At 43.7% G+C, this 27,507-nt stretch overlaps 1 protein-coding gene across 3 annotated transcripts; it reads right to left on the bottom strand.

Annotated features, from left to right (window-relative positions):
• pcdh10b (protocadherin 10b) lies at window positions 1–26,506 on the bottom strand. 3 transcript variants are annotated; one of them, XM_047354348.1, is made up of 5 exons: window positions 23,660–26,496; window positions 22,308–22,366; window positions 22,051–22,157; window positions 9,571–9,728; window positions 1–1,322 (listed from the first exon to the last, which is right to left on the bottom strand). In XM_047354348.1, exons 1-5 carry the CDS (start codon window positions 26,051–26,053, stop codon window positions 1,269–1,271), a joined length of 2,772 nt encoding a protein of 923 aa, XP_047210304.1. In that variant the 5' UTR covers window positions 26,054–26,496; the 3' UTR covers window positions 1–1,268. The 3 variants fall into 3 exon arrangements, with proteins under 3 accessions (XP_047210304.1, XP_047210302.1, XP_047210305.1); XM_047354346.1 differs by having other exon boundaries at window positions 23,495–26,491; XM_047354349.1 differs by lacking the exon at window positions 1–1,322 and adding an exon at window positions 6,389–9,498 and having other exon boundaries at window positions 23,495–26,506.
• Between the last annotated feature and the right edge of the window lie 1,001 nt (window positions 26,507–27,507).

The raw sequence follows: 27,507 nt of genomic DNA, 5'->3' as shown, positions 1-27,507 counted from the left end.
TTTTCATTATTTTCCATTTATTATTGGCTTACTGGTGTTTGTAAGGTGTGAGAAACAAATATGTGTGCTAAATTCCAACGCTGTTGTGTACAACACTCTGCATCTGATAATTTTATTTGTTTAGGAACTCATCCTCAATGGGTTGGTTACTGTGACACAAATTTACCACAAATTTCAGTCTAAATTATTACATCTTTTATTCATAGAAATTATATTTATCAACATTCAAATGTGGAAAAAATATAAAATAAGAACAAATGTTTTCCATCTGCTAAGGCTGAAATGTTTGTGTTATTTGTCCAGTGGAAAAAAACCTAGCTTTCTTCATGGACACTTAAACTAGAGACAGACATCTGGAAAGGAAAACCCAGCAACAATAAACACGCCTTCTGAACAAGTAGATATAGATCAATTTATATAGAGTTTTATATTAAGTTTCAAAGTTTTTCAAAGAGTACAATAAACACTTCATGATAGAAAGTACATGATGGCTCAGAATCAGAAATGTGTAAGCCAAAGGAAAATCAAAATCAAAAATATCAAATAAAACTAAAAGAAGTCAAATAAAAATAAGACAGAGAATTAAATATCTTGCATACATCTTTTCTTACCAAGTTAAAAGTAGATTGTACCAGAGACACCTAACCACACAACAGAATAAAAAAATTTGACAGTGTTATTGCATTTTGAAATGCACAATGATTCTCCTGTACAACATAGTGCTTCACTGTGTGAGCACGCCTAAAGGGCTGTTTCTCTCATCAACTGTCACATTGTTTATATAAAGTTCTTATCAGGTTTGGAGTTCCACATCGATGTATATATCAGTGCTGTAAACAGGCACACACAGCGTGAAGAATGACATGGCAGAGTCCAGTTTTCCTCTCCTCCACCTTCTCTGATTTTATGTTTTCTTTGTTTTTTATTTTTATTTTTTTTGGGAAGGGGGTTCTCAGTCCGGCTGAGAAAATAAGTTCTCCCAGTAAGGCTATACATTTATTAGTTTTCCTGCACACATTTCACCTCCTCCTCTATGTCCGACTGGCACTAAATACCAAGATTCTGGAAGCTTCCAAAGCCTGGGAAATGTAGCTCCAGAAGAGAACAAATATTAAATTCCTTTAGAGGCTTGTTCCTCATCCTGTGTGCAGCTGTGGGCAAATGTAGGCTTCCTTTTCACTGGATGACAAAGGATAAGTACAGGGAGGACAAAATACGTTCAGTCTTTTTTTGTAGCCATCTCCCAGTCATGGAGCGATTGTGCAAAGTCACGCAGTCTCTGGTATGTCCACACGGAAGGAGCTAGCAAACCCTCTTCCTCGCTGTATAGGCAGAAAAACAAAAGGTCTGGTGAGACAAGAATATTCAAGTGTGTATGTGTGTGTGTGTGTGTGTGTGTGTGTTTGTCTGTGTGTTTGAGGGGGGGTAGGTAAAGGGTGGTGAGATGATGGGACAGTGTTGGTGAAAGAAAAAAACATTTAAATTGCCTCATTCTCACAGAATTAGAGGATTAGCGGACACAAAACAGGAGTGGGAAGGGTCTCACCCTTGACATTACTGCTGTGGAACAACACAGATAATAAGGGAGAGCAGCAGTAGACAATAGTAGCATTGGAAGGGTGAACTGTTGAAAAATTGTGCTTTATTTAGGATGACAACAATAGTTGTAGGAGGCTAAGCCCAAACAAAGAAGAATCTAAGCACTTATTGCTGTCGCTTCTCTGACGTCTGCCTGTGATCCATCACCCCATCCAATTTTTCTCTCTTCACCCCACCCCAACTTTATTCCAAACTCAGGCCTAAACAGACAAATTACGGTTTCAGTCTCTTGATAGCTTCACTTTATCCCCTCCTCTACACTAGATAAGCCCACCATCCCCACCCCACCCCTTCCAAATCTTTTATCTCCCTGACTGTTCCTTTCTTGCCTGCCGCCAGCCCCCACTCTGCACAACCTTCCCTACACCCAATACCCTGTGAGCAATGCTGATTCTGTTTGAGTGAGGAGTGAGCGGTGGTGCCCATGAGAACGGCACTGATGCTAGACCCTTTTTACTTAGAGAGTTACATTACAATTACATAATAAGCAGATCTATGGTAACTATTTTAGCCACAGCGACAGGCAACAAGTGCAGAAGGGGATCATAAAAAAGCAGACTACCATCAGGGAGGTGGAAGGAAATGACAATAACATAAAGCTTGTTAACAGATGCGAGAAAATGGAGGCACAGGCTCTAGCACGAAGTAGCATAGAGGGGTTGGAGTGTTTATCTTGCATGGCGGATTGTCTGCCAGTCCAGGGCCCTGTCCCAATTCCCACTACACCCTATGCCCCTCTATGAAGTGTTTACTTTGTACAAGTGCATGTAGGGGCTGAAGTGCGCAGGTTACAAGCGTGCAAAATTGGAGAATTGGGACAGTATGCGTTACGTCATTGACTTGCACCTCTGCACCGCAACTGCAACATCAAAAAGGGCGGGAACCAGCGCTGTTTTCACAGTCTTGCTGCTAAAAAAACAATTTAAAACTTCAACAAGCAATTGTTTTGAGGAGAAGAAAGTGCAGGAAGCGAAGGATGCTTATACACCAGACTCTCGCTGTGCCAGTGTTTGTTTGAAAGGTAACTTCAGTGTTATTACCTACTGACTGTCCAGACTCACTGTGAACCCAGTGGTATCTTACAATGTTGAGCCTGGAAAACCAGTAAAAAAAATATATTTGTCAGCTTGCTGTCTAAAGTTTACGCAGTTGTTATTATTCTGATTTGATGGCTGGTTACGTTGACGGTTGTGATTGGTTTGTGCTCCAAACGTCATCTGCAGCAGTAAATTGTGGGTAATATACTTCAGCAAAGTCCGCTTAGATGTGGGCTTCGCCGAAGGGCAGATGTGGGGTCCAAAGGGGGGCGGGGCTAAGGACGACTCTGGAGAATTGGGACACACTACGCACTCGTACCCATCAAAGGGAACACGCAATTCAGGGACACATTGGTGGAAGTGCGAGTATCGGGACAGGGCCTAGGTGTGTCCAGGGATAGGCTTTAGCAAAACAATAGTGTTGCATCTATAATCCATTTATTATCTAAAGTCGTGTTAAAAAGTAAGTACACCTTCTTTCAAAAACAAGTGACAGATTCCACACTTCCATTATTTTTAAACTAAAACACAGCCAGAAGGGAAATGTAATAGAAAAACTAAGTACACCCTTCTAGCTTCTAAAGGACTTAAGAGGGAAAGTATCAGCCAGGCAGTGTTACTCAAATGTACCACATCAATTGATCATTATCAGTGTCGACACCTGTGTAACAGCAGGAATGTTAGCAATTTGCTGTTCTGGAGCATACAGGTATGTGCTAATGTCAGGATGAAAAGACATCAACTTAGAAAAACAACCGTTGCTGCCAATCAATCTGTGAAGGGTCATTTGGCCATTTTCAATCTGCCGTCTGTAGGTCAGAGAGAAATATTATTCAGAAGTGGAAAACACTGAAGAAAGCTGACTATTTTCCCATGTGTGGACATGATGGTCGGCGTGTTGGTGCACAATGTTTTGTTTTTTGCTTTAAAACGGTCTTCTGTGATGGTACCCGGAGCTCTCTCACCAGAGAAGAACTCATGAACATCAGGGCTACTACACCAGAGGAGTTATTTTCCACTTTTCTGCCTACTGCTCTGGAATTTTTGGACATTCTGGTCAAAGGTGCGCTCACCTTTGCTCACGCGGTGAAAGGCCGGAAGAGAAGGAAATGGGCTGGGAAGCTGGTACGTCTTCGCCAGCGTGGACTACGAACACCGTTACCTGGAATATTTATCTCTAACGTGCGCTCACTTCCCAACAAAATTGAGGAACAACTGCTGTTGGGGAAAAACAGGGACTTTTATTCATCTGCAGTTTTGTGCTTCACGGAGACGTGGCTGTGTGGATTAATACTAGACTCTGCGCTGCAGCTGGCAGGATTCCAGCTCTACAGAGCGGACAGAGACACAGAACTCTCCGGCAAAGCGAAAGGTGGAGGAATCTGTTTCTAACTCAACAGTGGTTGGTGCAACGACGTGACAGTGATTCAGCAGCACAGTTCTCCAGACCTGGAATTCTTCATCATAAGCTGTAAGCCTTTCTATTCCCCCCGTGAGTTCGCTTCGTTCATCCTGGTCGGTGTTTACATCCCGCCGCAAGCTAATGTGCAGGTCGCACAGCGCATGCTCGGCGACCAGATACTGAGTGTGGAGCGGACCAACCCGGACTCCTTAGTTATCGTCGTTGGCGACTTTAACAAAGGTAATCTCACACACGAACTCCCCAAAAATAGACAGTTTATAAAATGTCCGACCAGAGAGGACAACATTCTGGATCACTGTTACACCACCATCAGAGACGCTTATCATGCCGTCCCACGTGCTGCACTGGGCCAATCCGACCACATCATGGTCCACCTGATTCCTGCATACAGGCAGAAACTAAAGCTCTGCAAACCTGTTGTGAGGACGACAAGGAAGTGGAGCAGTGAGGCTGTGGAGAATCTCCAGGCGTGTTTAGGCTGTACAGACTGGGATGTGTTCAGGACTACTACCAACAATCTGGACGAGTACACAGAGGCTGTGACTTCCTACATCAGCTTCTGTGAGGACAGCTGTGTACCATCATGCACCAGGGTGAGTTACAACAACGACAAACCCTGGTTCACAGCCAAACTCAGAAGGTTAAGACTGGATAAGGAAGAGGCCTTCAGGAGTGGGGACAAAGACATATACAGAGAGACGAAGTACAAGTTTGGCAAGGCAGTGAAAGAGGCCGAACGACTGTACTCTGAGAAGCTCCAAAACCAGTTTTCAGCCAATGACTCTGCGTCTGTCTGGAAAGGGCTCAGACAGATCACCAACGACAAGCCAAAAGCCCCCCACTCCATCAACGACAGACGCCTCGCCAACGACCTGCCGCTTTGAAAGACAAAGGGACAGTCCTGCAACCATCCCCCACAACACCCCCCCAACAGCTGCAGCCACAATCCACCACCCCCACCTCCCCAACCTTAAGATGGGCCTTGGCACCTCCAACCCCCACCCTGAAGTTCCCCCCCACCAGCCCCCTACCCACGCCGGGGACGGCTCTTTCCATCCAGGAGAGGGACGTCAACAAACTCTTCAGGAGACAGAACCCCCAGAAAGCTGCTGGACCGGATTCTGTCTCACCAGCCAGCCTGAAGCACTGCGCTGATCAGCTGTCTCCAGTCTTCACAGACATTTTTAACACCTCACTGGAGACATGTCATGTGCCAGCCTGCTTCAAGTCCTCCATCATCGTCCCTGTTCCCAAGAAGCCAAGGACCACAGGGCTTAATGACTTCAGACCCGTCGACCTGACCTCTGTGGTGATGAAGTCCTTTGAGCGCCTAGTGCTAAAAGACATCACTGACCCCCTCCTGGACCCCCTGCAGTTTGCCTACAGAGCCAACAGGTCTGTAGATGATGCAGTCAACCTAGCCCTTCACTTCCTCCTCCGGCAACTGGACTCCACAGGAACCTACGCCTTCAACACCATCACCCCAGCTCTGCTCCAGGAGAAGCTCTCCCAGCTGGGTGTGTCCGACTCCACCTGCAGGTGGATCATTGACTTCCTGTCTGACAGGAAGCAGTGCATGAGGCTGGGGAAGCACGTCTCTGACTCCCTGACCATCAGCACCGGTTCCCCCCAAGGCTGTGTTCTCTCTCCTCTCCTCTTCTCCATGTACACTAACAGCTGCACCTCCAGTCACCAGTCTGTCAAGCTTCTGAAGTTTGCGGACAACACCACTCTGATCGGACTCATCTCTGATGGTGACGGGTCCGCGTACAGATGGGAGGTGGACCATCTGTTGGACTGGTGCAGCCAGAACAACCTTGAGCTCAACGCTCTAAAGACAGTGGAGATGGTTGTGGACTTCAGGCAGAACCCAGCCCCACCTGCCCCCATCACCCTCTGTGACTCCACAATTGACACTGTGGAATCTTTCCGTTTCCTGGGAACCATCATCTCCCAGGATCTCAAGTGGGAGCCAAACATCAGCTCCCTCATCAAGAAAGCCCAGCAGAGGATGTTCTTCCTTTGGCAGCTGAAGAAATTCAACCTGCCAAAGACTATGATGGTGCACTTCTACACAGCCATCATTGAGTCCATCCTCACCTCCTCCATCACCATCTGGTACGCCGTTGCTACAGCCAAGGATAAGGGCAGGCTGCAGCGTGTCATTCGGTCTGCTGAGAAGGTGATTGGCTGCAGTCTACTGTCGCTCCAGGAACTGTACACCTCCAGGACCCTGAAGCAGGCAGGGAAGATTCTGGCTGATACCTCCCACCCCGGTCACAGACTCTTTGAAACTCTCCCCTCTGGCAGGAGGCTGCGGGCCATCCGGACCAAAACTCACGCCACAAGAACAGTTTTTTCCCATCTGCCACCAGCCTTGTTAACAAAGCCCGGTTTCTCCCCAAAATCACAGCATGCAACACTTAGCGAAACTGCAACACACCCAGGAGCTCTACCTCAGCCAATACAGTCCTCAGCAGGTTCAGTGTTTAAGATTATGACAAGACAAGCAAAAAGGCATTTTTTTAGGAGGGATGTCAGGATAAAGTATATTCTTTCTACAAAGACAGGTGACAGCATGGCTTAGGTTTGTAAAGTTAGCAAACACTAAGTGCAGCACAAACACCACATGCCATTCACCAATCACAGTGGTGGATAAATTTCTCCAAATACCGAGGTATATGTGGAGTATGGCAGCTAAAGCTTAGCCAATTTTGGGTCATTCAACTTGTAATAGACTTGTAAAAAGAAAAGTGGACCAAAAGTCCACCCAGCAATATAACGACTGATGAAGTCATAAAGAACATACTAGCTGCTACTGAATCATGGGGTGTAGTTTCTTTTACCATGACTGTAAAATTTGTGAGGCTAGTGCTGTTACAATACAACCAGGAACACTGTTTTCCTCCTGTCTTAATAAAGATTGTATAAAAAGCTCAAGATGTCAGTCATCAACCCCACAAAGACTGTAGAAATGGTTGAAAGTTGTTTTATTTTGATCTTGCTTGTTAATTACATCACAAAAAAGATTTAAATAAGCTTCATAATCAATATGTTATAAAAGCCAGAAGAAATGTTCAGCCCTTTAGCTTTAATAAAAACTTAAACATGAAAAAGAGAAGTGTTTTTAATTAACAATGTTTTTAAACCAGCAGAAAGGGAGAATGGAAGAGTAAAATAAAGCAAGAGAAACGTTTGCCTGCTGTTTCCAGCAGCATGCTTTGCTTTTAGATGATGGTGCTCAGGAAGCAGCAGGGTTCTGACTGGCTGATAATTCCATCAAGTTGTTTGGATGATGAGAGAAGAAGCCCTCTTCAGACGCTGCTTGACAAAATTATAATTAAGCATTATCGCCAAATTGCAGTGATTGAGGATGTATCTCTTTGTGGCCTTTGAATTGAGTTTAGACAAGCTAATTTTCTAGCCTCTCTCTCCCTTGCTTTATTTTGTCCTCAATTATCTAAAATTGTTTTTTCAGCTCCAATGGAATTACATCCACTGAATAAAATGTTAAGCTCACTCCCTGCTGCTTTTTCTTCCCTGATTAAAAACTGATATTTTCTTGAAATTATATGTCTTTTAAATTACAGAAGCAATTTTTCACAATCATACATAGCTTCTTAATTGCTGATATCCTCACCAGTATCAAGCATGCTTATGTTGTATACATTATGAAGAGGCCTACAGGCAGCAGCACTGAGACTACATGCTGTGGATTTAAAATGTCTGGAAACCCTTCCAGAATCCCAAGCTTTCTGGACATACATTTTGATATATCATTTTCACCTTTAACATATTCATCTTTAAAATCCCACTGAAAAGTAAACATATCTGTGAAAGGGACACATAAAAAAATAAAGACAAAATAAACAACCCAGATGCATAAGTATGCACACCCTTAAACTGCTTTGTTAGAACACATTTTGATTTAATTTCAGCATTTAGTCTTCTTAAGTAGGAGTTTCTCAGTATCCTTCAACTTGTCTTTGCAACAAGTGACAACACTGCCTTGTAAAACATGTAAGTTGTGAGGACATCTCTATAGCCCACTTTAAGTGATTCCACATTTTGTCTGTCAAATTTAGTTCGGAACATAATCTGATTTAGTATTTTATTTGTCTCTCAAGGATTTATTCTTCTGTGTATTCAAATGTTTGCGTCAGCTCATTGAGATGCTGAAAAATAAAACCAATATTCATCTTCACATAAAGATTTTGGGTTTTGAGAACATAACATTTGAGAACACTGTGTGGTTTTTGTGCCAGATTTACCTTTTGAAGAGGTTCAAGTTTGGATTTATCAGACCAGAACAAGGGAAGCAAAATACCAGTGGAAACATGTCGGAAACAAGTAGAAACAAGCTGCTCAGAAATTAGAAGCAGGATTTGATAGCTTTTATACCAGTTTTTCAAGATTTTTCCACAAATTATTAAGAAGAGTATAAATAATTTTTGACATGCCATTTTTTAAAATGTGAATGAAAAACATAAATTGTTATTTTCAAAAATGATATCGTTCATTAATTTTCTTGTTTCTAATTTTGGGATATGCTTACCTCATTTCCTACCAGAAATAAACTTTTTGGTTGAATGAAAAAGACTTGAGACTCTACATCTGCCAGGGGTATGAATATTTATGGGCTTAACTGTAAGCAATTCTAGGGACACCTTTGTACAATAAGATTGCGATGCTTAACTTCCCAGCAAACTAAGTCTTCAGCTAAAAGATGGAAATAATCAAACGTAAGGAAAGTCCTACCACAACAGCTGAACATGATTGATCCTGTACAAGATTATTTATAATTGATGGCTGGTGTAAATCCAAGACTAAAACTGTATCAAATGGTGTTTCAACGCAGTTTGTTTAAGGAAATCTTCACTTATTTATCCAGATCGTTGCAGATTTTTATTTTAATTTTCCCTTCGGACAGTTTAGTTTGTTTTTAAGATGAACTGTAAGGGATATCCGAAATGTTTGGAAGTGATTTATCATGATCTGTTTTTCGATCACAAAAAGTGGTAATTTTAATACAAGTCTGTAGACTTTTTATATCCTTTGAAAATGATTGGCGGTGTGGAAATGAACTGAAACAGCAAGTGAGGGAAGATAAAATCATTACAGTCAGACATAATGGAGATGCTTGAGAAATAAGAAAGAGCTAGTTGAATACTCTGACAGGAGGGCTCAGAGAACATGGGTCAGATCTGAAACGAATTTTAAGCCATCAGCTGAAAACTCAGTTTCTTTGACTGCCAGATCAAAGTCCGAGCTCTTTAGGCCAGAGCAGATAGAATACTTACTTAAATAAGCGGCGTAATAAGGAGCTCTGGGGCTAGGCAGAAATGCTTTTAACTCTTCCCACTTTAGTGAGCCTTGGTGAGGGCTGAGGTGATGGTTTTGGAGAAGGTGGTAGTGATTTATGGGATGGAAGAAATGTTGCTGACTGACAGGAGTCTCTTTACCAAATGTGGAGAATGACCTGTAAGTAATTTGCTCCTGGCTTTCAAATACCTCTGTATCTGGGACTGAGTCCATGCCGGGCACGTGGAGGTTGCTGCGGTAGTCTAGACCCTGACGCCCATCAGAGGGCACAAAGCTGGGCATCCAGCAGCGATCAGAGTGCCCCAGGGCCTTACACTCCTCTGTGCAGTTAGAAAACAGATCAGCACCTGCAGATCGGAGCGAAGAAAAAGAGAACGAAATGGTTATATGAGACTGGGATGTGATCAGGAGGTGAAAAACCCAGGTATACAGAACTATGTGTAACACACCGATAATTTATTTTACTTAATGTGTCAGTGCTTGATTCTTTCTGCCAGGGGATTCTATCTGAGCAATGTTAAGATCCAATCTTCCATACAATGATTAGAAAAAAAACTCAGCTAATATTTAGAAACAGAAAGAAATGCACAATAAAGTACTGTGCAGAAGTGCAACTACTGATTTTGCTAAAATATCCCACATATGATATCGGTCTCAATGCTATTTGTGTTCATTTATTTTAGTGTTTTTAGACATTTCTATTGGACTAACCAACACAGCGTTTTGATGCTTAATTAACAGAAGTTAAAGCTAAATAAAGAGCATCTATTTAGTCCAGCACAGCAGATAAACAGAAATAAAGAAAAATAATTTACCTTTAAAAACTATTTTAATTTTGTAAATATTAAATCAAAGCACAAAGCCATTAAGATTTCAGATCTACCATTTGTTTGCTCAAATGTAAATGACATGTATGCTTTAAAAGCCTCAATATCAGCACCTCTCTGACAGCATGGTGGGAATATCTAAAAATGACAGGGTCTTCACTAATCCCATGCAGACGTACACCCATCTGGAACAACCCTGATATCCTCCAAAAAAATAATATGATAAACTTTCCAGATTGGAGGAGTAAAGGGATTGAATACCTGGAACATATATTTGAAGGAATTCAGTTCATCCCATTTAAAATCAATTCAATTCAATTCAAAAATACTTTATTAATCCCAAAGGGAAATTAAATGTTGTTGTAGCTCATATTATGAAGGTTTCCTCAAAGAGCCGTTGTAGATGCTGATGGCTGTGGGCAGGAAGGATCTCCTGTAGCGCTCCGTCTTACAGCAGATCTGAATAAGCCTCTGACTGAAGACACTCTGTTGTTGTAGGACAGTCTCATGAAGAGGATGCTCAGGGTTCTCCATAATGTTCTTCATTTTATGAAGAATCCTTCTTTCCACAATGATCTCCAGAGGTTCCAGAGGAGTCCCCAGAACAGAGCCAGCCTTTTTTATCAGCTTGTTGAGTTTTTTTAAGTCCCTGGCTCTGATGCTGCTTCCCCAGCAGATGATGGTAGAAGAGATCACACTTTCCACAACAGACTTATAGAAGATATGCAGCATCTTGCTGCACACACCAAAGGACCTAAGCTTCCTCAAGAAGTACAGTCTGCTCTGTCCCTTCTTGTAGAAGGCTTCACAGTTGCATCTCCACTCTAGTCTGTTGTCCAGGTAAACACCGAGGTATTTATACTCCTCCACCACCTCCACTTCTTCTCCCATGATAGAAATAGTTTTTGACTTATTCCTGTTTCTCTTAAAATCTACAATCATCTCCTTTGTTTTAGTTACGTTCAAAATGAGATGATTGTTTCCACACCATGCCACAAAGCGGTCCACCACCTTCCTGTACTCATCTTCTTGTCCATCTCTGATCCACCCCACGACTGCAGAATCATCCGAGTATTTCTGCAGATGACAGGAGTCTGTCTTGTACTGGAAGTCTGAGGTGTACAGAGTGAAAAGGAATGGTGAGAGTACAGTCCCCTGTGGTGCTCCTGTGCTGCTGACTACCTGGTTAGACTCACAACCCTTCAGTCTCACAAACTGTGGTCTGTTTGTCAGGTAGTCTTTGATCCAGGAGATTGTTGAGGCCTCCACCTGAGTCTTCTGGAGTTTCTGTCAAAGCAAATCAGGTTGGATTGTATTAAATGCACTGGAGAAATCAAAGAACATGATCCTCACAGTGCTGCTGGCTTTGTCCAGATGACAGTGGGTTTGTTGAAGCAGGTGTATGATGGCATCTTCAACTCCAACTCCACAGCGATAAGCAAACTGAAGGGGGTCCTGATAGTTTATTGTTTGCTTACTCAGGTGGGCCAACAGGAGTCTCTCAAGGACCTTCATGATGTGAGATGTTGGGGCAACAGGTCTATAGTCATTGAGGACTGATGGGTGAGTTTTCTTTGGTACCGGAACAAGACAGGAGGTCTTCCACAACACCGGAACCTTCTTCTGGGCCAGGCTAAGGTTGAAGAGGTGCTGCAGAATCCCACAGAGCTGTTCTGCACAGGCCTTCAGGACTCTAGGGCTGACATGATCTAGACCTGCAGCCTTATTCCTATTCAGTCTCTCCAGTTGTCTCTTCACCTGACTTCTTGAGACACACAGGTGGAAGGGGGAAGCAAAGGAAGCATCAGCATCTTCTGATATGGTTGAAGGCAAATATGTAGAAGCAGAAGGGTCTAGGGCTGAGGTGGAAGATAAAAAATGTGAGGTGTTACTGGACAGCTGTGGGTCCTGTGGGTCAAAGGAAGATGGAATGTCTGTTTGGCTGTGAGCAGGAGAGGAGGATGCGAAGCTGGTTTCTGAACTGAACCTATTGAAGAATGTGTTCAGTTCATTGACTGTGTCCAGACCTCCATCGGTCTGATCTTCTTTCTGCTTGAAGCTTGTGATCTTCTTCATCCCTGTCCACACATCTCTGATATTGTTTTGCTGGAGCTTGCTCTCCAGCTTCTTCTTGTACACCTCCTTGCTGTCTCTTATCTTGACTTTAAGTTGCTTCTGTATAATCCTCAATAATTATCTGTCTCCCTCTCTGAAGGCTCTTTTTTTCTTGTTGAGCAGGTCCTTCAGGTCACTGGTGATCCAAGATTTGTTATTGGGGAAGCATCTCACGGTTCTGGTGGGGATGATGTTATCCACACAGAAGTTTATATAGTCGGTTACACACTCAGTCATGGCATTGATGTCCTCTCCATGTGGCTGGCACCGTGCGTCCCAGAATGTAGCCTCAAAGCAACCTTGCAGAGCTTCTTCAGCTTCCTGTGACCATTTTCTCACAGTCCTCTTTATTACAGGTCTCTGAACAAGGGGCTTATATTTCGAGCAGAGAAAACCAAGATTGTGATCTGATTTGCCTAGAGGAGGTCGTGCTTGTAAAAGATTAATTATACAATATGGGATGGACAAGAATACGTTTTTAGAATATCAACAAATTAAATCTATAATAAAAAATAAATTTAGGCTTAAAAACGTTGGGTTACAAATGCCATCAAGTGTACTAGAGTTCCTAGCACTCAACCTCCCCCAAATTAATGTCTAAGATACACAGGACACTGTCTAAAATAGATTAATCAATTTCCCTTCCTATTATCAAATGGGAGGTGGACTTATCAGTTAACTTTGACCATACATTTTGGTCTCGGATATGTTCCAGAACTTTTAAAATGACTAATAACACCAATTTACAATTAATACAATATTAAATCCTTCATAGAGTATACTATACAGGTCAACGGATGTTCAGGATGGGTTTTGCAATGTACCTGACAATTACATCCACCCACTATGGTTATGTACACCTGTTCAGAGGTTCTGGCGCCTGATATGTGAAGACTTATCAGAGTGTGTGAGATGTAATATTTCATCTTCCCCCTCAGTTTGCTTGTTGGGCAACTTAGATGATGTCACCATAGAGACAAATGCAGCTCACATGATTTTCACTGCCTTATGTATTGCTAAGGAAACTATCCTCATGAATTGGAAAAATAAAAACCGTCTTAATATTAACCAGTACAGAAACCTTCTGTTGTATTATATAAGTCTTGAGACAGCCTCTGCCTCCACATCAGATCAATCTCTCTGGGCTCCTTTAATCGGCTCCATCACCTAGTGGGGGTGAGGCACCTTTGGCTTTGTCCTGTGGGGGGGGGGGGGGGGGGGGGGGGGGTCTGGGTTTGGGGAATTTGGGGTGTCCCTGGGCTGGGGTCTCTGGCGCCGGGGGCTGTGGCGCCAACTGGGTTGGGGCTTTGGTGGCTCTTGGAGGCGGCATCTGGTGGCTGCATGCGATGCTTTTGGAGAGCCTGTGCCGGTGGACATAGGTTACTGGCCTGGTGGCCGGGCTGCTCCTCAGCAGATCTGGGATGGGCTTGGGGGCTCTGGGGCGTGTTGCCCTTGGGCTGGGGTCCTGGCGGGGCCGGGGGGCTTGGGTCCAGGCGGGCATGTCACCGGGGTTTTGGGCCGGCCCATGCTCTGGCACCTGGCACCGGCCCGGGGGCCTTCGGTGCATCGGTGGGCGTAAGGGCCTCCTAAACTGGCGGGTAGGTACCATCTCATTGCAGGTGCTCTCTCCTTCAAGGAGTGCACTGCTGGCGGGGCAGAGGATCTGTGGGAGGGGGTGGGGCGGAGTCAACCTGGGTGTCTAATGTCTTATGTGTTCTAGGAGTTGTTCAAATGTTGGGGTGGGTGTAGGTTTTCTACCGGGATGGAGGTGGGTGGTTGGCCTAGGGTGGGGATGGGCATCGTTTGGACCTGGGTGGTTCCGATTCGGACTCTGGTTCCTTGTCTAGATTCCAGTTCCTGATTCTGTCTGGGGGAGGGGGGTCGTAGGGGTCTGCATGATTTGGGCCGGCGGGCTGGCCAGGGTTGATCTCGGGTGGACTGGTCTTGGCTTCTTGATTGGTTTTGGTTTTGGTTCTGTGGGCAGCAGAGAGTGCGGCCTCTCTGCTGTGCATGCTGTGGCCTTTCTTTCCCGCCCTTCAGCTTGTTAGGCTGCTGTCTTTCCCTTGGGTGGGGTGGTGCATTGCGGGGTCTGCTTGACTGCCTGGCTGGTCCAGTCGGTCTCGGTACGTTTGTCTTTGGAGCATGCATTTGGGTTGGCCTGCCATTTTGGGTCGGTGTTGGTTTGGGACATGTTTTGTTGCTCCGCTTGCCTGGTTGTGGCTGCGGTCTGGTGCCAGGCATTGGGGACTGGGTGCTCTGTTGGCTCTGCTGCAGCTGGTGGGATGTGCTTTGCCTGGAGCGGTTGGCCTGCCTGGCGCGGTTACCCGGCTGGTGCATGTTTCTCTCTCATGGACTGATGGGCTGGGGCTGCTAACGGTGGCCGAATGGTTGGCCGGACTTGGCGGTGTACTGCTCTGCTGGCTGTTGTATCTGGGGGGGTGATCAGGGTGGCGGGCTAGAGGGTGGACTACAGCGTGTGGGTGAGGGGGTTGTGTCCTCTTCTTGGATGTAGGGTCACTGGCATCTGGATCGGCTAAGCGGCGATTGTAGTGGTGAGCTGGATAATGTTTCTACCTGGGATGTCGTCGCAGTGGCAGTCATGTGGTGTGTCTGTGTGGTTGGTGGTGGGGGACGCCAGGCCTGAGTGCTTGCCGCTGTCTTGCTGGGTGAGTTTGTCCTGCCTTGGTGTAGGGTCGGGGGGGGGGCATGTGTTCAATATATGTGTCCTAGTTGGGAGTGGCCCAGTGGGGAGATTCATGTCAGGGTTCATTGGGGGTGGAGTCTCATGGGGTTGGGATCAGAATTCATTGGGGGTTGGGACTATTTTATTCTGTGGCAGCTCTGGTTAGCTGGCTTGTTTGGACCGTGCAGACCCCTCTTTTGGCCCCCTCCCCGGATGAAGACGGGGGTGGTTGGGGACTGGGGTCAGGGCAGGGGTCCAGGTCAGGGTTGCTCAGGTTCAGGTGCTGGGGCCGTCTGCCTGTCTCCACCCCCAGAGGGAAGGGGACCACCTCCTGGGTCCGGGGGCTGGTTGTCCCTATGGGGTATCGGCATCTGGGAGTATAGAGTATGTATGGGGAGTGTAAGTGAGTGTACAGCGTCCATTGTTGTTTGTCTCTACGTTGGGTGAGTGTTTTTATGTGTACGCATTATGGTGGGAATGTGTGATTGTGATTGTGTGTGCCTGTTTTTTGTGTCAGGTTGGGTCTATGGCTGCTCCCTCTCCTGGATCAGTTTAGGCCCCCCATCAAATGTGGGGACTATTCCCTCCCCGCCACAATACCTGCCAGTGGTTGCTGTCTCTACCCGCCAGTGTACTTGTGGTTCTTGTTATCCGGGGCTGGGACCTGTGGTGTGTGCTGGCTCACTCCCGGTGGCTGCTTGCCAGGGCCTGGACCCCTGGGCTCGGTCAGGCATCTGCTTGGGGAGTGATATGTCCTGGGGTCTTGGGTCTCTGGGTCCATGGCTGGATCTGCTCAGACGTAGAAGGCTGCTGGCGGGGCCTGTGGGCTCATCGCTGCAGCTCCCTAGGGATTCTGCACTGTAGCTGCTGGGTGGTTCCCCTGGGATTCTCCCCTGCTCCTCTCTGGGGGGGGGGGGGATTACGGTAGTCCCAGCGGTGGCTCTCCTGGGGTTCCTGTGCTCTGGGGGGCCTTTAGATGTCTGTCCTGGGTCCAGGGGTGCGGGTCTGTGGATCCTCACACTCACTATTGCATATTTTTATGGAGAAACCTTGTATACACAAGTGTATTCACACTCACACCCACAGCTGTTAACAGATACACAAATGTTCTATATTGAGCCACGTTTACCACTAAATACATCTTGCATTCATAAGTACCGTGCACTTTTTGGTAAAAAAGCTGGTAAATATGTACATTTCTGGAGGTGTAGAAGCAAGCAGGGTGTTATCTTGTATTCTCTTCATCCTTCTTTCTTTCCTCCATTCTATTCTCCTTTCGTGCTTTTTTTTTCATTTTCATTTCTGTCTCCGTGTCCGTAACAATTGAAGTAATCCCAAAGCAGTTTCTAATAAAGTTTCTTTTTATGAATATTAAGCAGAGCTTTAAAGCGTTAGCTGTAATGCTCCACTTGTGAAAGTAAATCTGTTGGGCTTTTTCTTGGCACTTAGACAATAATTCTGAGTGCTACTCTGCCGGACAAGACACAGTAAAAATAAAAGAAATACAATAAAAAAATAATAATAATAATAAAATATGATTCCAGCTCGTTTGAAGTAGCTCCAAAAAACCTAAAATGTAATCCTGATCAAGACTGGACTGTTAAGAAACATAGTCAGGCAGATATGAACATGGACATCACTGCAGGTCACAAGTTACAACACCATTACTTCTGGTATTATCTGGGTTTTGCTGGTGAGATACGTTTATACCCAGCAGAACTCGACTATTTCCTCACACATTTTATCCTCGGGTCAGCTGATGTTAGTGTGTGAGCTGCAGGCTTTATTGGAGAAAAACCTCCCTCTCCTCAACCAGGCCTTTAAATTCAACCACAAACCAAGCCGTGTTGGATTACCAGGCTGTCGGGGCATTGGGCCTTCATTCTCACCCATTCACCAAGCCTTTTGTGCTGTGTGAAAAGCTGGCTATAGGTAGAACTGGGAACCTGTTTGATATTACTTTTTCATGTGAAGAAATTATATGTGATGCTTTTTAGTTGCTGAATTCTTTATGAAAAATTATCTTTTGTCAGGAAGCAAAGAAGAACACAGTTGGCAGAAACATTACAGTACAGTGCAGCTATTTAGGCCAAATGTAAGATTCAAACTCAATTATGTTTTCTTTGCCCCATACGGTTTTTTGGGGGCTGCAGGGATATGATTCAGCCAATGTATGTTTTTTTTTAAACCTAAAGCCTCTTGTTGTGTATGTGTGTCTAAGGGCTAAAATCTGAACTGTCCAGCTAGGGCTATCTGCTGCTAATCCCTCTGAATGCAGACTGTGATTAGTCTAAGACTGTAAGACTGCTATCATCTTAGTAAACAATGTGTGTGTGTGTGTGTGTGTGTGTGTGTGTGTGTGTGTGTGTGTGTGTGTGTAGGAGTCAGCAAAGGGGGAATTTGCTTTGTTCCAAAGTGGATTAAGTAGGCTTGCTGTCACTAACGGCTTGGAAGAGTTCCCTGTCTCCTAACGAGAGGGTTTCCTATTAAATATTAACCAACATTCCATAAATACACCACCACATCACCTTTTAACACAGCCTCATCCATGGCAGATAATATGTTGTTTTAGTTTGGGGAGGGCAACCAGGACAAGGGTTGAGTAAAAGAAAAAATCAAAACAAAACAAACAAAAGAGCAAAGAAAAATGTTACATAAAGATTGGTTTGCACAAATGCCAGCTCCGATGAGGGGAGAGAGAGAAAGAGTGAGGGGAAAAACTCTGACACCAGTCAACTTGGCATTCTGCACAGCACTTGCACAGGGCAAACACAAAGTTCTGATAATAACCTTCATTTGGTAATTGGTATGCAGAGGCCTGTAAAATAAATTACTGATCAGTGAGCTGTTACCACAGTGATAATGTGAAGCACAGGTCTAAGGAGAAATTCATCATGGCAGCAAGGAGAGAAAGAGGCAGAGTGGGGATAGAGGAGGAATTGAAAAGTGAATAAGCACCTCAACCCAATCTACTCCATATATGTGACACTGGCTGTATTAATAAAATGTTCTTTAAAACATGCAACAGGGTGGGAAAAAGGTTCCTGGGGGAAATTTTGTGGTGGCAAAAGCATCAAATGAGCTGCCATTTTTAGATACTGGAATTTAAATTCACCCAGAAATTCTCTTTGTGCTGAAAATGATGAATGGACTCAACTCTGACCTCAAGCTTAAAAAACAGCAAATTGTCAAAAATACAGGTGGACCAATAGTAGATGAATTCTGTAATTAAAATGCATTTATATAGAAAGGAGCTGAAATTAGTCTGACTTTAATCATTAAAAACTCTGAAGAAAAGCGACTAAATGACTTGTAATTAAATGCATTAATTCCTTTTAGAAAACAATCATGAATTCAACTCAAGCCACAAAAAGACCAAGGTGGTGTCTGTATACCACTAATGCCTGGTGATAAATATTCTACACACACCGAGGAATGAAAGTACTTTAACACAATTCAGTGGTCTGAATTATAACAGGTTATTTCTAATTTAGCTCATTTGCATAATAAACTGAATTTGACTGCCTTGTTTCATAACTAGGATCAATTGGAATGAATATACTTGCCTTGAAATCTGTCTGATTTGACTGAGTTAACTTTGTAAAGTGCCTTGAGACAACATGTTGGTAATCAGCACTATATGAATAAATTTAATTGAACTGAATTGAAAAAATACCAGAATGTAAATGTATTGTATGTGCTATATTCAAATAAACAATCTCTGGTTAATTTGGAATTTGTTTGATAACAAAGACTCAAATAATGTGTTCAGTTAATATAACTAAATTCAGGCCATAAGCAGTTAATTTAATTAATATTTTGTATTTTTATTTAGAATTTCACTAGCTTTTATTCTTGCTGCAGATGTATGTAAATGATTTCACATTTTTATAAGCATTATTTAATAGATGCTGCAGCAGACCTTGCAGATGTCATGATCTACAATTTTGAGTTTTTTGTTATTTTACTTTTCTTAGCTAATTCTTCATAGATTCTTGTGTTCATAGGTCAGTTTATATATTCCCAGCCGGTCTGTGCTTCTTAGTTTTGTTAGTATAGTTTTCTTTTGTTCAGTCTCTCATGTTGATTTCCTTTCTGTCTGGTTATTAGTTGCAGTCTCTCACTTAGTGTTGGTGTTTGTTTTACCTTTTCAGTTAGGGTTTCCTTCATGTCCTCAGGTTACCTTTGTTAGTTCTTACTTTCCAGATTCCTATATCTTATCTTGTTATAGTTTCCTCAGATCTGTTTCCTGAGTTTTGTTATCTAGATTTGGTTTCCCTGTTAATTAGTCTTCTCAGATTCATTTCCCCTCAGTTCCCTGCAGCTTGTCCTTACACCTGTTCAGCATTCATCTGATTACTTGCCTCTCTTTCTCATTGGTTCCACATTGCACTTCCCTTTTAAAAGCTCACTGATTCTCATTGTTATTTGGTGGTTTCTCCCGTGAACTACCTTGCTGTTTTCTCTGCTGATTCTCTGCATTTCCTTGTTGACAACTTGTGTAGGTTTTTGGAACTGTTTTTCATTAAAAGAAGAACCTTTGTCTCATCATGCTGCTGCCCAGTGTTTGTCTGCGTTTTGGTCCAATACAACCCCAAACTACGACAGCAGATCACATATCTAATTTAGTGATTTAGGAAACTCTGAGCCTTCATTTAGTTAAAAGTGAAATAGAAATTGTTTGGGTAGAATTAAATGTATGTTTATTTAAACATTTTAATGTTACTGCCATATTTTTTGATTAAACTAATATCTCTGAAAATGCACATTAAAGTATAGCTGCGCTAATTATTGACTTCTGATCCCCCTTCATCAGCTCAGGTGATGATCAGCCGATCAAAAACTAAGACCTGTTGTTTTCTTCCTAATCATTAAATGCATTAAACTCCTACCATTTTCCATCTAATAAACATTAAGTAACATCATGTTTTTTGGTGCTGAGTAAAAATCAGATAAAGGACATCTGCTTTGATGAGAAAATTGGAATAGGTGTTTGGATTTAAAACTACCACATCTAACAAGTAGCATGTTGTTGGTTTTTTTTCTTTTATGTGCTAAAGTCATTAAAATAAAGAATAAAATAAATCAGAATAGGCATCACTTGGTCAGATGCCAAAAAAACAGGAAGTTGGTCTATTTATTCCAGAAAAGCCTGATAAATGCATCTCCACATGGGAGTTCATCGAAGCACGGTTAATTTATGTGGGATGTCTAGAACAGAAAAAAAAAAACCTATATGGTCAAAAGAAGATTATTGTGATTTCTTTAGGATTTTTATCGTTCATATGATTTAATATCAGTTGGCCAACTTGTAACTATATCCAGTCTTTACAGTCAAAACTAGCACAAGCTGTACAATATTGGCTCATTGATACGATGATTTTAATCTTTAAAACAAAGTCTTCCAGTGAAATTTATTAACAGCATGAAATGCGCAGGCAGAGGACAAAATGCACCAGCATCAACAAAAGAAAAACACGGTGTGACCTAGACTGCAGAAGAAATGAAATGTTCATAAAGGTAAACAGCCCAATGCTCTCTTCAGACAAATCAAACAAGAGTTTTGCTAATGGTTGGATTTCATTACTCAAGAATGATTCCATTTATTATTTAGTCAGTAAAAAACTAAATGAATCCATACACCTGATATCATAAAGTGATTAATAAGAAGGTTAACATACCATATGATGGACAACAAGGATATGTTTAACACTTACACAAAAACCCATTTTATTCAGTTCAGTTTAATTTTATAGAATCAATTTGCAAATACTGTGACTTTCAAATCAGTTTACAAGACAAACGCATCCATTCAAATCCAGAAGTATTTAATTAATCCAATCTTATAATTACATGTTTTTTTCAGTTGTGTATATATTCCAATTTAATTCTAGTTACAATACAATGCAGTCAAATTCACTTTATTATGACCATCGCTAAAAAACTATCAAAGGGAGCCCAACAGATTGCATTCAATAATTTATTTTGCAGAAATATTTTTTCTTGAGGTGACAGTGAAAAGCAACAAGTGCCTAAAAATGGCCTAACATTAAACCAATTAGCTAATTTTCTGTCTGACTGTACTAATTCTTTCCTTTCTGCTGACTTCCTGCGTGTTCCCTATGTTTCTTTGTTGACCACACCCAAATGAAGTCAGATCTTATTTGAGGAAATAGCCCAGCTCGGTATACCTCTATTTGCTGAGGCCTAATGCTGGCATTCCTGCCACAGAGGCTCCAACCTCAATGAACACTTAACACTGACAAATGTAACTCAGTGGGCCCTTAATATATGAGCTCTGATAGGTTCCTTTAGAAAAGAAGATTTTAAAAAACCAAACAGACAGGCATGGACAGTCAAGGAAGAGTGTAGCAAAGGAGTATTGACGGACAGTAACAGCAAGAAGGAATTCATCGATTCATCTAATGAACAACTGAATTGCCTGTTTTGTTCACCACAAGCACAACCTACTTGGTGCGCTTCCCAGTTCTTTGGTGTTAAGTGCAGCCTCATTAAAAAGCCCTTCACATCTTGTCAAGTGGTCGCAAGACTAACTCAGCGCGCTTACTGGGAGTAAGATCCTCATTAACACTACCATATATTTACAAACAGCAGCATCAGGCTGCCTTGTGCCCACTCACATTAAATCCTTATGTGACAAAAACCATGTATTATTTACAAAGACAATCTCTTCTCGGTAACCTTTTTAAAAGACTTAAGGAAAAAATGGGCCTAACTAGATTCCTAAACATTGACTGGCAGATACAGTGAAACACATCAGATGCTATTTACTCTTACATAAGTGCAGCTGTAAATAGAATAAATCTTTAATTTGACCAGCCTCACTCCACCTTGTATCAGGACTGGAGGGGCAGGCAGCAATCTGCTTCTGGAGCCACACTGCACAACAACCACATGCAAATCAGCAAACCTTATTCCAATCTTACTCAAACCTGAGAGCTACTCATTTGCTCTTTTACTTCCAGTACAAAAACATTTAAATAACCTCACTGAGGAAAAAGAAGTAAGACACACCAAACTTACCAGAGGAATGGCCTCGATTTGTGGCATCATGGTCACTGTCTCCCTGCTCACTGTCTCCGTGGCCACTGTCTTTAGAGCTGACTAGATCTGCTTCCTGGAAGGCTGAACTAAAACAGAGGACATCAAATCAAAGCCCACAAACTGACCTTTTTGGTAAGGTCTTATATAAACAATAATAAGGTATTTAGTGGATGAAATGTATGTGGAAAAACGCCTGAGCAGCACCAGGCTGCAGCATGAAGCCCTTCTGTATTTACCTGTTGACACGCCTCGGCCTCTCCACCAGGTAGCTGAGTTCAGTTCGCTGGTGTTTGGTCTGAAACAAGAAGGAGGTGGGGCATTCAGTCTGTTGCTCCAACATTACATGTAGCTCCACATTACATGTGGTTAAAGAAAATTGCAGCCATCATAGGGTCAGAAACAATACAACACACACTGTGTTACGTTGATAAGGGCAGTAAAACTAGCAATTCTTTCTTACAAATCTCAGTCACATGTGATGTGGCGTGTGCGTCCAGTGTGGACTTCAGACTTTTGTCTCCCACGGCCTCTGCTGCCACTCAACAACATTCTGACCTATAAGCATAATGCAAATGCTACACTGCATCAGGAGGAGGTCACACACACACACACACACACTAGCACTGCTGTCCCACACTTACCAGCAGCCTCTGAGCCAATATACCTCGGAGCAAAATTATTTAGTTGTCCTGATTTTATTTTGTATAGGTCAGTGTTCACATTGTTTATTCTGTAAACCACTTAAAACATTTCTCCCAGACTACAAATAAACATTTAAAGCATTTTTTGCACAAAGGATAAAGTTATAATAACATTTTTAGACCTCAAATAAGACAAATAAAACACATTTAAATTCCTTTTTATGTCATTCAACACTGATGTTTTAACTTGGGAAGGGGTCATATAACACTGTTTGGTGGAAAAAGCCTGATTTTCAGGCACAGCTTTAAAGCTCTCCACCAGTCTTTCACGTTATTGGGTTCAGACATGCAGAGATGCTGATTACAGGGGCAGTTTACAGGGGTCTCTTAGTTTTTTTGCAGAGCTGTATTTATGTATTATGCCCTCATGCACTGACACCATCGTTTTAAAGATGTGGAGTAAAACACAGACATGCATTCATTGCTTGTTCAGGGCAGACCTTTCCTGCAACAGACAACATGTCACCAAACAGTCTTTTTTTTTCTTGCCCTAATAACTTTCTGAAATCTGTCAAAATCCTAGAATGTATACAGCTCATTATTAACAATCTGTAAATCTAGTGAGCCGCTGAATTTATGGAAATGGTTTCAGTATAAGAAATGATTTATATTTAGCATAAAGGATCACATCAGAAAATTTCCTGTTTCTGAAACAGGTTTTCATGCTGATGCTCTCTTAATGGAAGGGGATATTCATCTATAGGTATGAGAGGGACTCTTACCTCATTTGATAAAATGCTGCCATTTGATATGATGTCAGGCTGCTGGTCTGTGTACCCTGACACTATGGCACCACACGGGTTGTGATCGGTGTCTGTGCTCCTAGATGGACTACACGGCTTTAGGAACATGAGGTCAGTTTTGGCAGACTCTGGAGTCAGACATACCTGGTAGCAATAGTTCTGGTTTTGGTGGTGAGAGCCGAAGCTCCCAGACTCCTCCACAGGGACTTGAGCCGTTCCGGACCCGCTGACATTAATATTGCTTTGCACTAGCATAATATCCGCCTTGCTGAGCTTTTTCTTGCGAGATCGGCCCTGCCGTGAGCAGCAGGAGCTGCATCCCAGACAGCAGTCACTAGTTAGGCAGGTATAAATGTTGAGCTTTTTGTCCTTCTGGCAGCGCACAGCCAGCACAATCATGACAAGGAGGAAGATGAAGGAGACAGAACCAAGAGCAATGATGAGGATGAGGGTGAGGTCCAAGGCACCATCTTTGGTCTTGCTGGTACCCACTTTGTCTCCCACACCCCGCCCTTCAGCCATGCTGTCTACCACCATCACCAGTACGCTGGCACTGGAGGACAATGGAGGCTGGCCATGGTCTCTCACCTCAATCACCAGGTCATACTGCTGGTGGGGGTCTCGCTTAGCTGACATCCGCCTTGCTGTCCTGAGCTCACCAGTCCTCCAGTCCAGTCTAAACATCCCGTTTTCGTTTCCTCTTTGAATGCTGTACGACAAGCGGGCATTCTCACCATCATCCGCATCCATGGCTACAACACGGGTCACCAGATAGCCTGGCTCAGCCGAGCGGGGAAGGGGCTCCCTGGCAGATCCATTTTTTCCAAGAGGAGCCAGCACTAAGGGTGCATTGTCGTTCTGATCAACAATAATGACTTTAACAGTTGCATTAGAGGAAAGCTCAGGGGCACCTGAGTCCTTGGCCCTGACCAGAAAGGTGAAATCTTTCAGCTGCTCATAATCAAAAGACCTGAGTGCATAAAGATATCCTGTCTCCTCGTTGATAGACACATAGGTTTTAACTGACATGTCCTGAATGTCACACTCTAATATGGAGTAACTGATTAGAGCGTTCTGCCCTATGTCAGGGTCCAGGGCCATCACAGCGTGGATGTACGATCCTGGCACATTATTTTCTGTCACATATACATCATAAACGGATTGCGTGAAAGTGGGCACATTGTCGTTCTCATCTGATACCTGGACGCGGATGGACTTACTGGAGGCGAGAGAAGGGGTTCCCTTATCCCTCGCCACCACAGTCACGGAGTAGGAGTCCGCCAGCTCCCGGTTTAGGAACCCGTCGGTCACTATGGTGAAGTAATTCCTGAAAGAGGACTTTAATTTAAACGGCACATCACCGAGGATTTCCACATGGATCTGTCCGTTCTCCTCTGCGTCCCGGTCCGTCAAACTTAACAAGGCTATGACTGTACCGGGAGTGGCTTTTTCGCTCACCGACTCCGTGACGGTGCTGAAGGTAATTTCCGGTGCGTTGTCGTTCATGTCGGCCACTTTGACCAGCACTTTGCAGTGCGCAGGCACGGCGTTTGGCCCCAGATCCTTGGCTTGGATAAAGATCTGATAGAGACTGCTCTCCTCGAAATCCACCTCCCCGCGGACTTCGATGCGCCCGGTGCGTGGATCTATGCTGAACAGCTCCTTTACATGGCTGGAAATGTGGTTGCTGAAGGAGTAAACTATTTCCCCGTTCAGTCCCTCATCTAGGTCGGTGGCGTTCAGCTGGATGATCAGAGTACCCACCGGTGCGTTCTCTGAGAGACTAACCGTGTAGACGGGCTGCTCGAACACGGGCACGTTATCGTTAGAGTCCAACACTTTGACCACCAGCAGCGCGGTGCCAGTCCGAGGAGGCTGGCCGCCGTCTACCGCAGTGAGAACGTACCTGTGCTCTGCCTGCTGCTCCCTGTCCAGTGGCTTCTCCAGAACAAGTTCTGCAAACTTATTTCCATCCGTTTGAGTCTGCACATCCAGGTAAAAGTAGTTGTTGGTTGTGATATCATATGTGCGCAACGCGTTAGAGCCCACGTCCGGGTCGAATGCACTCTCCAAAGGAAATCGGGTGCCTGGAGTTGCGCTCTCTGAGATCTCCACCGTAAGATCTGTCTCCGGGAAGCTTGGTGGATTGTCGTTAATGTCCACCACTTCGATCTCGACCCTGAACAGCTCCAGTGGGTTCTCCAAGAACACCTCCATGTTGAGCTGGCAGCTGGCACTCTGTTTGCAGATTTGCTCCCGATCGATTTTCTCGTTAACGAACAGGACGCCGTTTTCAAGGTTCACTTCCAGGTATGGCGTTCGCGAGCTAGGCACTAGCTGGAAGCGCCGGGAGGCCAATTTGGTAAGGTCCAGCCCCAGGTCTTCGGCGATGTTCCCCACCAGCGTGCCATGCTCTGCCTCCTCCGGGACAGAATAGCGGATCTGAGAGAGCGCTCCATCCGTAAAACACAAAGCGACCAAAAGCACAATCATGGCGGGGAAAACAAGTGCACTTGGGTAAAAAAGAAATAAATACATGTGTAAAAAGCATTAATCTCACTGTCCTCTAATGATTGATACAATCTCAACATTCTCCGGCCATTTCAGCAGGGTGGTGAAACCCTCAGTGCGTAAAAGTCCAAAAATATGGAAGGCGTCCGAATAATCCAGTCCCTTTTAAAAAATAGACATTTTGGCTTTTGCAGACGTTTTGAGGTTAGTTAAAAGCTCAGTTATTTCGGAGCTCCATTGTCTGCTTGTCATATACGTCCTGACGCTCTAGTGAAGCGGAGTGGATCCTCAGCCTGTAATCCACGGAGTGCGCTCTTTTTCCATCAATAGTCCAGTCAGAAAAAATAGTCCCGCTACATTTTCTCAGTCTATGTTGCTAAAGCCTTGCTGCCTCTCTGCAGTCTTCGTTACTCTGTACTGATGGTGTTCACTCAACTATTTGCTTTTTCCTCCGCATCGCGCCTCCCCCCGCCTCCCCGCGGCTAGAATTTACACTAAGAGCTCTCTCCTGATTGGTTTCTGGGCTTGCCTGTCACTTACTGCTTTTCTGTCTCTCTCTACCTCTTTATCAGCTCGGAATGCTTCCCTTCAGACGCATCAAAAGTAGAGAGAGAAGCTTAAGTTAACATGTACAATAATTAGGTGATCAGCTGACAAATTGTGGACCTCCTCCTATAATGACTAATGGGTCAGTGAGTGATCAGAGTGAGGGCAGTACTTGTTTACACGGCGACAGGGCCTTTGTGAGCCCAAGAATCACAAAGGCGACGCGGGTTAATGCATGCAAATTTTGTGATATGCATGCAGTGAATCATTCGCTCTCAAGGCTGTGCTCCATAATTACACCCAGCAGTCTTAACGTTATTATTTCTCAGCCAGCCACACAGGAGCATCGCAGTGATACAGGCAGAGACTAATCCACGGACCACATCCGACCCCTAGCGGCGGATGTCTTAACCAGGCAGTGATTTATATTGAAAAGTTGCCAGCCAAATTTTGTTTATTTGTGGTTATTTTCACACATGTCTTGATGTTTTATGTGTGCACTAATGAATGGAGACTGAAGAATGTGAGAGTGCCAATTATAGAGTTTCAGAGAACAGAAATCTATGGAATTACTAACTGATCTACCACCCTGAAAAAGAAGGTAAAAAACAAATCAATACGCGATGAAAACAATTGTGGGTGGGCTTTTGGGGGGTGGGGGGTATTTTAGAGTGAAATAAAAAAAAGCAACAGCACTGTCATCTTTCAGTAAACTGTCTGGCTCTCAATCTGAAGAAAAATTCATGGTGGAATTAAATCAATAAAAAACATGCAGATTAAGTCAGTTCCTAAAAGATTTTAAGTAGTGAAAATATCCAGTGAAATGCAACAATTAATATGCGATATACAAACGGTTTGCTCTTCTTGTCACTGAATGTGTTTACCAGAGATGTTCACAAGTCGTTTTTTATAAAGTGAACTTTTTTCACCCTAAA

Source organism: Girardinichthys multiradiatus, chromosome 23 (assembly GCF_021462225.1).
Source record: "Girardinichthys multiradiatus isolate DD_20200921_A chromosome 23, DD_fGirMul_XY1, whole genome shotgun sequence".
In the NCBI taxonomy this organism is placed as follows: Eukaryota; Metazoa; Chordata; class Actinopteri; order Cyprinodontiformes; family Goodeidae; genus Girardinichthys; species Girardinichthys multiradiatus.
The sequence above is the reverse complement of the archived record's forward strand: the minus strand, read 5'-3'. Positions and strand labels throughout refer to the sequence as shown.